Source organism: Arvicanthis niloticus, chromosome 14 (genome assembly GCF_011762505.2).
Source record: "Arvicanthis niloticus isolate mArvNil1 chromosome 14, mArvNil1.pat.X, whole genome shotgun sequence".
Lineage (NCBI taxonomy): Eukaryota > Metazoa > Chordata > Mammalia > Rodentia > Muridae > Arvicanthis > Arvicanthis niloticus.
In genome coordinates, this window is record NC_047671.1 from 53,636,216 (window position 1) to 53,648,764 (window position 12,549).

A 12,549-nucleotide genomic window follows, 5' to 3' on the forward strand; every position below is an offset into this window, starting at 1 on the left:
TTTCAGAACTGTTTTACGTGGGTTCTGGGATTTGAACTCAGGTAGTGAGGACTGAGCTACATACAAGGCTTTTACCCACTGAGCCATCTTGCCACCCCAACAGATGACATTTTTTAAAAAGTTAATTATAGTTTTAGTAGTGAGATAGGGTCTCACTTTGTAAGCCTGTTTGGCCTGGAACCCCCTTTGTTGTTTGATCAGGCTGGTCCTGAACTCACAGAATCTGCCTGCCTCTGCCTCCCGGGTGCTGGGATCAAAGGTGTGTACCACAGGTAAGCAGCCTACAAGAATAGTGAGAAGCATCCTGTGCTTTCAGGAATTCCTTTGGATACTTTTTAGATGTTTATATATATGAAGCCATAGCAACGAAGTCATCCCTAGGGGACTTGAGCAGCTGTTGTGAGGCCCTGTGGGTGGCGTTCTTGGTGTTTCCAAGTCCCAACCCCTGGGTATGGTGTGCAGGTCAGATAGACAGTTGACCTTTCTTGCCCTGGGTGGCAGTGACGTCCCAGATGACATGAACTCCGTGCTATCACACTGTACATGAACCATTTCATGTTACAGCTCACTGGAATAGATCCAGGGGAGGCTTTTGTGTCTCCTCTGGTCTTTAGAAGAGAAAGTGTTAAGGTCTCTAAAGTAATGCTTACATAGGTGAATTGTGCCCAATTTTTATAAAAACTGATATGTATCCAGTTGTCAGACCAAGATTAAACACATTTGGTTTTGCAGTTAACTAGAGGGAACTTTCATACAGTATTAGAGAATTTTCTCTAATTACAACAGTGTCATAAATGAATAAGTTTAGGGTGGCCACACTAGTAGCTCAGGCTGGATTTGCTCTTCCTGGGGTTACAAGTGTGTCCTTCTACAGCCAGCTTCTGGTGTTTTTAAGTACTTGATTTGATTATTTTATGACTTTTGACATTTTTTTCTAGAGAAGAAATGGGTCTAAAGACAGCCTGATTGAAGAAAAATCTCAGCTATCTACAATCAATCTGGCTGGAAAACATACAGCAAAAACAATAAAAACCATCCAGGCTGCTCGCCTCAAGACAGAGACTTGACCGGGTGAAGGGGTGTAGGGTGGGTATGGAAGTGTGTGTGCCACTGGTACTTTTGAAACTGTGAATTAGATAATTATCCACATCTCCTGGACATGTGTCTTTAGCACAAGAAAATTAGCATCTCTTAAGGATTTGTGTACAGCCTTCTTGTGCTCTGGGCCTTTGGAAGGACCTTATACTCACTGGCTACCACAATCTTTGCTGAAATTCTGACCATCCAACTCCATGTTTCTCACCTCTCCACCACAGCCAGGACCAGAGGCTTCTGATGAGCCCCTGGACTCCATCAGACTGTAGTGACTTTTATTCCCACAAAACTGTAATATTGTTACTTTGTGACATTAAGTCCTATGGTTATTTACAAATGTAAAAAGCTGTTAAGTGTTGATTTGAATTTAAGTGTCCTTGTCTTGTGTTTTCTGAGGAAAAAAAAAAAAAGCCCATGTGAGCTTTGTCCCTGACCCTACACACCTGCCCACCCATGTCCCCATGAACCTTTATCTGTGCACGATGGCTTTTCAGACAGAACAGTACTCAGAACCATCTGCCATCAGCTGTGACCCATCCTTTCTTGTAGCAGTCTCTAGCTCCCTTGAAATTCTCCAGTTACTATTTAAGCCTTTTCAAGACAAGGTCTCAGATACCTGCCTCTGCCAGGCTCAAGAGCTTTCAGTTTTATTACTGCCCAATAATTCAACTTTATCCCACAAATGCCTCCAGCTATTTGAGGCTTCTACTGGGGGTAGACTGCTCAGTGTTAGTGTTTGCCAAACTTTACTCCTGAGGCCTTTGCTCCCCTCACAAAACTAAAACCAAACTTAAGGATTCCTTCCCATGCAGCGTCCTGTCTCAATGTCATCACTCTTATGCTGGAATTCGAGGGCCTCTTCACCCCCACATCCTTTGCAGCTCACCTCACTGCCCACCTGTGTGGAACTGCCCTGCTCCCATCTCCTTCTCTTGCTTTAATAAAACCTAAGCCTTAGTGGTCTGGTCTCTTTACTGCTTCCTTAACTCTTTGCACTGACTGGCTCACTTTCCAACTTTGCTCTGCAGTGGCACCCCCCCCCTCAGATTTCCCTGACTGGTCCAGATCTTGGATTTATTTCACACAGTAAGTTTTCCATTTGTGATACTCTATTCCAATGCTCAGGACAGATTTAATACCCAGTGTACTAGCTGTCCCTTCCTGTTAAACAAAAGGAGTTTACGGCAATCTAAGCTGAAATCTAGCTATCAGTTTAGCTGTTACATATGAACCCACAGTAAGTTGGCCACCAATCACACAACATACAAGCCTCAGAACAGCTTATCAAAGTATTTATTCATAGTCTTGTTACAAATGCGTATTCATCTGTGTGGAGTTTTGACAGGCTTCCCAGAAAACTTAAATTGCTCATGCTTCTGAAGATCAAATTTCCAAATCAAGGACATCCTAAAAGAAAAAGATAAAAAACGCTTTAAGTACTTGTCTCAAAAAAGTTATCTGGTAACATAAATTCCTACCAAAGCCTTTAGTGCTGAAAAGGACCCAACTTTTCACTTGTAGGTTTGGCAGTTTTTCTAGCTAATACAGATCCAAACAGATTTTCAAACCCACTAATGTACTATTTCTGTTCAATACTACGTACTCGGGGAAAAAAACATGCATAAAAGTTAGCCAATGGGTAAAGGCTGTGTCTCTTACGAGTTACGGTCTGCGTTAATTTCAGATTAAGTAGCGGCAATACAATCGAATCAGTAAGTCTAATGATTCAGCATTACAACCTAAAAGGAAATCACATAACTAGTGCTTTGTAGTCAATCCTACCTTAAGCGACTTTGTACTCCCGCGTGTCGTTCAGGGAGTATCCGTCAGCTTCAGGCACCCACCTGTTGAACGAGTAAGAACCAGTTAAAGAAGGTACATTCCCGGCGTTGGACAGCAAGTTCACTCGCATACACCAGCTAGAGTCGACGTTGTTACTTATGCAGCTCCTACACCCAAGATACCAAACTCCAGGGAAAGGAAAGGCCGCAAAGCATTACTTTATGCCTTTTTTGACACCACATTCACTAGTGACCAAAGGTGAACGGGCAACACAAAGGCTACACCAATAGAGCGTCAGGAAGTGGGTAACCAATCTTACCTTGTCACCTGGATGTTCGCTCCACTTCTGCCCCGTTGTGCGCCTGGGCATATGGCGAAGATCTACATCCCAAACAGCGCTCCACACCCACCCGCTTCACGCGGGGTCCCGCGGGCCCTGCTCCTCACACGGCCACCGAGTCCGCGTCATCTCCCCCTTTTCCGGGAAGGGAACGTAGGCCGAAGGCTGCCGCGAAAACCCTAGATCCCACGCCACAGCTACCTCCCAAACCCAAGCTACCAGGAACGCCATGCTGCGCGGCGCGCGAGAGCACGGAAAGGACGCGTCGCTCTCCCACAATGCTTTTCTACAGCCGGAAGAGCCCATTGTCCGCGGGCGCGGGGGGAGATGGATTGTACCACGGACATCGCGCTCTCTCCTGCCCCCGTGTGGCCGGAGGGAGAAGTGCACCGAGGGAGGCTGCGGCCCCGATTTCCTAGAAAGAGGGCGCTCACCCTGCCGGCCCTTTGTTGCTTTTGTGGGATCGGCTCTGCCCCGCACCCTACCCCGCGCGGCAAACAGGATGCTAAGGAGATTTTTGTCAAGTGTGTGTCCAGCTATGCCTCCTTCCTGGGCCCAGAGTATTTTGTCAGTGATGAGCAGCGGGCGTAGAGCTGAAGGAGCTCAGACCCAGAGCTGGGAGAGGCTGGACGTTTCTCCTCCGGATAAGGAGCAGTAAGGTCGAAAATCTAAAAAGCAAAACCAAGACCAGTATCTAGGACATACAAGGTCCAGGTTCTGTCTGAAATGGGATGCGAATGATCTCTCTTGCAGTTTAGTGTTGGACAATCGAGAAACAAACCAAAATCAAACAGCTTTAAGATCCAGGAGGAGTGAGGTGTGATGCCTCTACTCCCAAGCAGTTGAGGAGGAGGATCAGGAGTTCAGGTTCATCCTGGACTACTTTCTGATTTAGAGGGCAGCCTGGGCTACATAAATCCCAGTCTCAAAACAAAATCCACATACCACACCCAACCAGAGAAGCTGGGTTGTGGAGAAAGAGGCCTTTAATCCCAATATTTGAGAGGAAGAGGCAGGAAGATCTCTGAGTTCTCGCTCAGCCTGAACTTATACTGAGTTCCAGGCCAGCCATGGTTATATAAGTGAGACCTAAGGCTATAAGTGAGACCTTGTCTGGAAACTAAACAAAACAAAACAACCAGTATTGTTCAGTAGAAACACAGTGAAGGTTACAGTAGTAATTTTAAATTCTCAAATTACCAGATTACAACATTACATGAAAACTTAATTTGAGTAACAACCCAACATTCATAAAATTACCATCAGAAAGTTTTTAATATGGTGCTTTGATCTTTTAAAATTCCTTCAAAACCTTAAAAATATCATCAATCATAAAATGCCAAAAAAAAAAAAAAAAAAAAATCAACAAATTCCAGTTTAGAAAAGGGACATTTTATGTGTCTCCAAGTAGATGGTGCTAATTACAGTAAGGTTGGTGGTGAACTTTGTGAGAACAGGGAGCACCAGGCTGTGGTCAGTGTGAGTGGAGCAGATGTGGGGTGTGCACTGGGGGGAAGGGGGGTACACACACGCTGTGTAGGGCTCATTCCTGAGGTAAGGAAGAGGATTTCACACTGAAATTTTAGAGTAAATTTTCACCCCTCAAATAAGCAGAGGTTCTGAACTGGTTGCCTGTCACCCAAACCATCACTCCTCAATGAGGGAGATGAGGGGCTGAGACCAGCTGTATGGCAACAATAAAAATTCTCTTTTAAGTAAGTTCTTTGCTTCATCTAAAGACCATAGTCTCCTTCCCTTCTTACCTCCATCCTTTTCTCCTTCCTTCCTTCCTTCCTTCCTTCCTTCCTTCCTTCCCTCCCTCCCTCCCTCCCTCCCTCCCTCCCTCCCTCCCTCCCTCCTTCCTTCCTTCCTTCCTTCCTTCCTTCCTTCCTTCCTTCTTCTCCCTCTGCCCACCTTGAAGCAGTTTCTTACTATGTTACTTGAAGCAGTTTCTTACTAGGCTGGTAGCCTAGGCTGGCTTTGAACTCACAGTGATAACCGCTGCTTCAGCTTCCTGGCAGCATTCACCACCATGCATGACTTCAGCACCTTTGTCTCTTTAAAGCATGCTTTCAAAATGAATGAATGAATGAATGAATGAATGAATGTATCTCAGTAAACTGAGTTGTGTTCATTAAACACCTAGAGCATCACAACTACTTTTTCAAAGTAGTTTGAAAAAGAAGAAAATAAAATATGCCCAGATAAGTTATCTCCACACTAGAACTGCCCTGATTAAGACATCTGGGGCAATAACCACATGCCAGTGAAATGTGTTATGATCAAACGGAGGTAGTGTGTAACTCCTGACTGGCTCCGAGAGGTCGCTGTAATGTCTTACGTCATGGAAAGGTTGGTTTAGGGAGACCAGTGCCATCAAGATTGCCATTTAGACACCAAAGGGTACAATATGAGGACTGCGGTGGCTTTCATTCTGCCTTCTTGCTAGATAGAGCCAGAGTGAGGACATTTTCTGGTGTTAGAGCCAGCAGCAGATCTAGCTGTACATCTAGTTCTGACACTTAGGTTATATGCCTCTGTTCAGAGCCTGAATTTTCTCATTTGCAGGTAACAGCCATCTATATGTGTACAAATCTGAGCATAAAGAGTTCAGGAGGGTTATGCTATTTATGGTGTAGAATGACATTGAATGAATGACTCAATGAGCTGAGCTTCACAGATCATGGTCTTTAGGAAAGAGGGGTGGCGGCTTCTGTTTAATGGCTTTACATTTGTCCCCACCTGCTTCTCCCCACTAAGCTCTGAAGAGTACAAAGATAGGTGGAGCAAAAGCTTGCTCACGGTGTACACACTAGACCAGTGGGAGGAGCCCAGCAACCATTTCCAAGTTCTTCATCTTTCTGATGACTCAACTGCACACATCCTGGTAGCGAAAGCCCAGTGATTAATCACTTAAGTACAGGCAAGAAGAAAGGACACAAGCTGGAGAGACGGCTCAGTGGTTGAGAGTACAGATTGCTCTCCCAGAAGTCCTGAGTTCAATTCCCAGCAACCACATGGTGGCTCACAACCATCTGTGATGGGATCCGATGCCCTCTTCTGGTGTACAGCTACAGTGTACTCATATAAATAAAAAAAATAATAAAATAAAGTTTAAAAGAAAAGACTTAGATAAAAGCTGCTCATTGTGGTTTGTGCCTGTAATTCTAGCACCCAGGAGGCCGAGGAAAGAAAGTCTCAAATCCAAGACCGGCCTGGGCTGCTGAAAATCATCTCAAAAATAAAAACATTGGGTGTGGTGGTGCGTACCCAGAATCTCAGCATTCTTAGAAGCAGAGGTAGGACAGCCTGGGCTACACAACAAGACTCTGTCTCAAAGAAGAAGGAGGAGGAGAAGGTGGAAGAGGAAGAGGAGGAGGAAGAAGAGGAAGAGGAGAAGGAGGAGGAGGAGGAAGAGGAAGAAGAGGAGGAAGAAGAGGAGGGACGCTGTAAAGAGATGTGACACTTGCAATCTGCTCTTCCCTTCACCGATACCTCTGGAGCTGCACCACTGTGCAAGGACAGGTGGCCACGTGCAGCACTAATGAAAAACAGAACAACTCCAGTTTTCCTGTGGTAGGCACGATAGTCTTCCAAGATGTCTGCACTGTTATGGTTCATAGGCTTCACAGTGGAATGGGACTACTGACTGTTCCTCTCCCTTGGCAGCTTGCACGGCACCTTCTGATACAGTGAGATCTAGTCTTCAGGAGGAGGCTTCCAGGTCAGGCATAGTGTGATACCTCCAAGTCTTGTGTCCAAAGTGTGTGATATCTTCAGCACTAGGGAGGTAAGCAAGGGCAAGAGTAGCGGCTTGCGTTGTTTTGGGAGCGTCATCTGTTCCTGTGACCAACAACTCGAGGTGAGGCTTCACCTGCCAGGTACTGGCATTGTTAGGTGCCAATTAACATGGACACATAAGTATATGACTCTTGGCACGACTACCATCCCATGTGGTGTAACATATATGTCCCAACATATGTGTGTGCACCCAAGTATATATATTTTGAAATAAGCTTATAATATATCTTTATGTTTTATTTCAAACACCTTTAGTGTAATTTATCTCTCTCGGCTCTACCACGGCATTACTTTTCCTCCTGGCTGCTCAAGTAAGTCCTCCCTTTTCCCATGCCTTCTTCTTCTTCTTCTTCTTTTTTTTTTTGTTTTTTGTTTTTTTTTTGTTGTTTTTTTTTTGTTTGTTTTTTTTTTTTTGTTTGTTTTTTTTTTTTTTTGTTTTTTTTTTTTTTTTCGAGACAGGGTTTCTCTGTGTAGCCCTGGCTGTCCTGGAACTAACTAACTCTGTAGACCAGGCTGGCCTCGAACTCAGAAATCCGCCTGCCTCTGCCTTCCAAGTGCTGGGATTAAAGGCGTGCGCCACCACCGCCCGGCTCATGCCTTCTTCTTAACATCTGTCTCTTATTGTTTTGGATATTAGTATGACTTTATGTACATATTTCAAGTCATCAGTGGTAGGGGGTGATATCCATCAGAGAAGGCTGCTCAAGGCGTGGATTTAAGCAATAGAAAGTCTTTGTTAGACGGCCAGCAAACCCACTGAGTGTCTGGGATTTCAGTGTAGCCCCAAGCCTTTCTCAGGGTGAGATTTTAAGTTTAAAAACCATGTCTTGGCTTGAGATACTTGGGTTAACAAGCATAGTTACCCATACGCGGAACTACAGATGCCAAAAACCAAGGCTAGTACGTTTAGAAACTTTCCCAGAATTGTGGACTATGGATCTGTGTTTTCATTTTGGCAGGTGGTGCTGTCTATGTGCTAAGTTTTATGGCCTGAATGGTACTGAATGGAGTCAGTTGGTTTGAGGGTCTACTGAGTTCCTGGGGCCCATTCCATCACGGGGGTTTATCTACAACGTCTTGCTATCTTGTGAGCTGATGGTTATTTAGGAAAGAAGAAAGCAAGTCAATGGATACTATTTGGTTAACAAAGATCAGAAAAGTCATGAAACCATACAAAGGCCAAGTAAAACATTTGTCAGATAGCAGAAGGGTTACAGTAAACTTAAAATCAACTATGGCGTTAGTTTCCTTGTTTTTGTGACAGAATTCTTGCCTAAAACATCGTAAGCATGGGATGATTTGTTTTGGCTCACTGTTTTGGAGGGTTCTGTCTGCGTGGGCTTGGCTCTATGTGCTTGGACAGAGCATCATCACAGGGGCAGAAGTGAGTGCAGAAGGAAGAAGTTTTTCAAATGGCTGACAGAAAGCAGGGAGGAAGGAAGTGGACTGGGGACCAGGTTCAACCTTCACACCCCTGTCCTCAGCCACTTCCTCCTGTTTAGCATTGCCCTTAAGAGACCACCACCTCTCAGAAAAACACCATTGACAGGGACTAAGCATTAAACACACTAGTCTGTGGACACACTTTATATTCAAAGTGCAACAAGGACTGATTTTTTTTGAAAGTGGCAAGAAATTGGTATCAATGAGCGCTAAGAAAATACTACCACGCAAAACAGTAAGTAAAGTTTATTTAGTGAATAAAGAACTAAAGGACTAAAGAAAATAATTTGTGATTTTGATTTGGTAGTAATGTATTCAATAAATAAAATAAAAATAAATAGAATAAAAAGGACATTCTATGTAGTAATTGACCAAACACTTTAAATAAATGTGATTTATAAGTTAATATTATCCTTAATAAAATACTTATGTTTATTTATATGAGAAATTAGGGAGGCTCAAGATAAAATGAGGCATTTTACAAATGAGAAATTAAAATTTAAAATATACAGAGGAGTACTGTGAAAATGTTTATAACCGTATTTGTTTATAACAATACTAATATTTATTTGTTTTGAGACTGAGCCTACAACTTACTATGTAACCAAGGATGATCTCAAATTACTGATCCTCCTGCCTCCACCTTCCAAGTGCTGGAACTAGAGTCCACCTCCACTCCTGGGTTAGGTGGTACTGGGGGTAAAGCCCAAGGCTACGCTAGGCAAGTGGTTTACCAACTCAGCTGAGCCCACAATGTAACTCTCAGCTGTTATTCTGATCTTTATATTGATTTTCATTAAAATATAGGTAAGTCTTGGACAAGCTTTGTTATTTTTTTTCTTTTTGTTCTAAGTTTGGGGTATATGTGGCTTTAAATTGTTTTCTTACAGTCTTTTAATTGTAAATTATTGGTTATTTGTTATGCTAAATAACAGATCAATGATATGATTTAGTAAGATGTGCTGATCTTAGTTTAAGAAGGACAGTGTAATCATCCCCTCTGCACCATTTTAGAGATCTTGCAAGGGAGACTGACTTAATGGACGAGATACTGCAAAGAACTGCTGAGTGAAGAAGGCAAATTCAGAAAATCTTATCAGGCTTGATGTAAGTATACATAATGACCACCAGATGGCAGTACAAGACAACCAGATGGCAGTACAAGCCAGCCACAAAACCCACCCTGATTTATAGAGCTGTAATTACACAACACTTCAATTGGAACAAAATTAGTATTTGACCAGAATATCTTAGATTCCATTTTTTTCAAGGTTGGTTTTTATACTAGTTTAAATACACCAGGCATTGATGTTTTAAAAAATTCTGATGGAAAAGATTTGGATTTTTTTCTTATTCGTTTAAAAATTTTAATTAATTCATTAATTGTATGGGAGAAGTGTGTGTGTGTGTGTGTGTGTGTGTGTGTGTGTGTGTGTGTGTATGTGTTGGGGCATGTGTAAGCCAAGGTCTGCCTATGGTGGTCAGAGGACTATTTGTGGAAGGCTGTTCTCTTTTTTGTCCCCAATGTTGGTTCCAGGGATTGAACTCAGATCTACTGGCTTGGCCGCAAGCACCTTCACCCACTGAGCCATCTTGCCATCTCAAGATTTGTTTCAACATGTAATCCAAAAGAACATACTATGTATTCTGGTCCAGACAGGAATGGAACATGTTTGGGTGGTGACATTCTGTGTACCACAGATGTGAGTGTCCTAAACCAAGCAGGAACATGAAGCTGATGTACTAGACAGGAGTCAGCCTACCCAGAAACACAGCAATGTTTCAACTGTGGTTAATATGTGTTCTGTGGTAGGTTTGTTTGTTTGCTTGTTTGTTTCCTCTTTGGTCAGGTATGGCCCCACTGCTGTGTTGAGTCCCACATCTGAAATCAAATACTAGCTAGATAGAAACACATAGCCTCAAAAACTGTGTCGAAAGGCTGGAGAGATGGCTCTGAGATAAAGAGCACACAGTTCTCTTCAGACTAGAGGACCAGAGTTCAGATCTCAGTGCTCATGTTGAGAGGCTTATGATTACCTGTTATTAGCCCCAGGGGTCGTGTCTTCAGCTGGCCTCCAGCAAGGGGACACACACACTCACACACACACACACACACACACACACACACACACACACACACACACACTTAAAAATTTTTCAGTGATAAATTCATGTGGCATTTGTTTACTGTCCTTGTTTCCAAGGGTATTTTTAGAGAGGTCTGTCCCTCTGCCAGCTGCTCTGCTGCTAAACACTGCAGGGGTTTCTGGGGCTCAGTATGCAGGAGGCAGCTGCACAAGGGGGGTCTCTAGTGAGAAAGGAGAGGTAACAAAAGCAGCAAGCACAAAACCTGTAGCTTTCTTCACTCCTTTACTTTAGTCACTGTTAGACTCAAAGTCTCTCAAGTCACATCCTGGAGACTGGGAGACTTGAAGCCTGGGATCCGAACTCTCTCTGCAATCATGGAGCCCAAGTAGAGCTGGCAGATGGAAGTGGTTTGCAGTCTTTCCTTCTGCAAGTCTGGTCTGGGATAATCATTGTGTTCTGTGATGCACTATCAAATAAATGCCTGGCGATTCTCTAGGTTGTGAGTTATTCATAAGGCCCAGAATAGGTTCAACACCCACCCCAGCAAACTTTTTTTTTCTTGGTGTCCAGCTCCAGAGCTGGGAAGGGCTTGGGACTTAGAAACCTGAATTTGAGCATGAATCTTGTCAAAGTCTCGGTGCACTGCCAGATGAAGTGACATGGGAGCTGTGATGTATGGTGATTGTGTGTACCGACACCTCACTGACTGTTCAGGAGATTGTTACTGAAGGAAAGAATACTAGAGATGGCCCTAGCTTAAAAGAATTCTGTTCAACTGGAGGTTTATTTGAAGATACCAGAGGAACTTCTTCAATTTGATATGATGTGAACTCAAAGATACTGAGTTAAATGGTCAAATCAATGGATTAAAACAGATACCTAACAGGAATGACTTATAGAGATTACAGTTGAAGGCCAGGATTTATGTCCTAAAAACAATAGGCGTTAGCTGTAGCACAGCTGGAGAAGATTTAGGAAGTGTGGTTTGAGCCGGGCGGTAGTGGCGCACGCCTTTAATCCCAGCACTTGGGAGGCAAAGGCAGGCAGATTTCTGAGTTTGAGGCCAGCCTGGTCTACAGAGTCAGTTCCAGGACAGCCAGGACTACACAGAGAAACCCTGTCTCAAAAAAAAAAAAAAAAAAAAAAAAAAAAAAGGAAGTGTGGTTTGCAGTGGATTTAGTAACAACAAGGTGCATACCACGTTGCCAGTAGAATAAGCATTAGTTTGGGCTTCACTGATGGAAAAGCCTGATGTGGTGAGGTAGAGACGGGGTGCCCCTCTGCTACTGACTGCATCACCCTTTCTTTAATGATAAGTGCACTCCTCAGGAGGGGACCTGGGCCAGCTCCAGATGGCTCCAGAAAGTTGTGTGCAGCAGAAAGACACTACATCATACCAGGAAGTGGCTGAAGCAAATGCAGATCATGGGTGATGGTCTCACATATGTGAATCTCTTACACAAGTGGCAGTTTAGTCTGTGTCATCCTGTGGGGCACTGAGCTATGAGAGACAACCAGGCGCCTGGTCGAACTAGCTTCTGAACCCCAGAGACCCTTTGAGATGGCAGGCGTTCAGCTCTGTTCCTGGTCCCCTGGCTCTCTCAGCTTCCGCCCTTCACAGCCCCTCCCACAGAGAGAGGTTGAGAGGTCTACGACCATTGGGTCACATAGGAATAGTGTCCCAGGCTCTCCTCACATCTATATGAGGCACCCCCAAAACCTCAGACTAAGCCAATGGGATTACCTGTTGTTAAAACCTTCACCCACCCCAAACTGTATATATTGAGCTTAATTGAGAAGTAAAGCACGCGCAAGAATTATCTTGTTGTCTGAGAGCTTCTGTCGTGGACCCTCCCCTCTTCGCCAGCTATCTGGCTCCAGAGCTGTTAACACTGGGCAAGAGATCTACTCTCTTTCCCTGCTACCTAGCTGGCACTTCCCGGCTTAGCAAAGAGCTGTAACACTTCAGAACCCCCGCTGGCTCTCCCAGAGCGCCTTTG

At 44.0% G+C, this 12,549-nt stretch overlaps 1 protein-coding gene, 1 long non-coding RNA gene and 1 other non-coding gene across 5 annotated transcripts in view; 1 reads left to right on the forward strand and 2 right to left on the reverse strand.

The window, feature by feature from the left end:
• Positions 1 to 2,052, forward strand: part of Epb41l4a (erythrocyte membrane protein band 4.1 like 4A) — a 209,447-nt gene extending 207,395 nt beyond the window's left edge. For 2 of the 3 annotated variants that reach the window (XM_034518397.2, XM_076912856.1), the window contains one exon: positions 939 to 2,052. In XM_034518397.2, coding sequence (XP_034374288.1) covers positions 939 to 1,067 — 129 coding nt within the window. In that variant the 3' untranslated portion in view covers positions 1,068 to 2,052. The remainder of the gene's footprint in view (positions 1 to 938) is intronic. The other variant, XM_034518399.2, reaches the window with a different exon arrangement.
• Positions 2,053 to 2,372: 320 nt separating this feature from the next.
• Positions 2,373 to 3,336, reverse strand: LOC117719929 (uncharacterized). The gene is made up of 3 exons (XR_004608247.2): positions 3,197 to 3,336; positions 2,878 to 2,939; positions 2,373 to 2,502 (listed from the first exon to the last, which is right to left on the reverse strand). It is a non-coding gene; the product is annotated as an uncharacterized LOC117719929 (long non-coding RNA).
• On the reverse strand, positions 3,025 to 3,157 carry LOC117720289 (small nucleolar RNA SNORA13). Its single transcript, XR_004608304.1, has one exon. It is a non-coding gene; the product is annotated as a small nucleolar RNA SNORA13 (small nucleolar RNA).
• Positions 3,337 to 12,549: the final 9,213 nt, after the last annotated feature.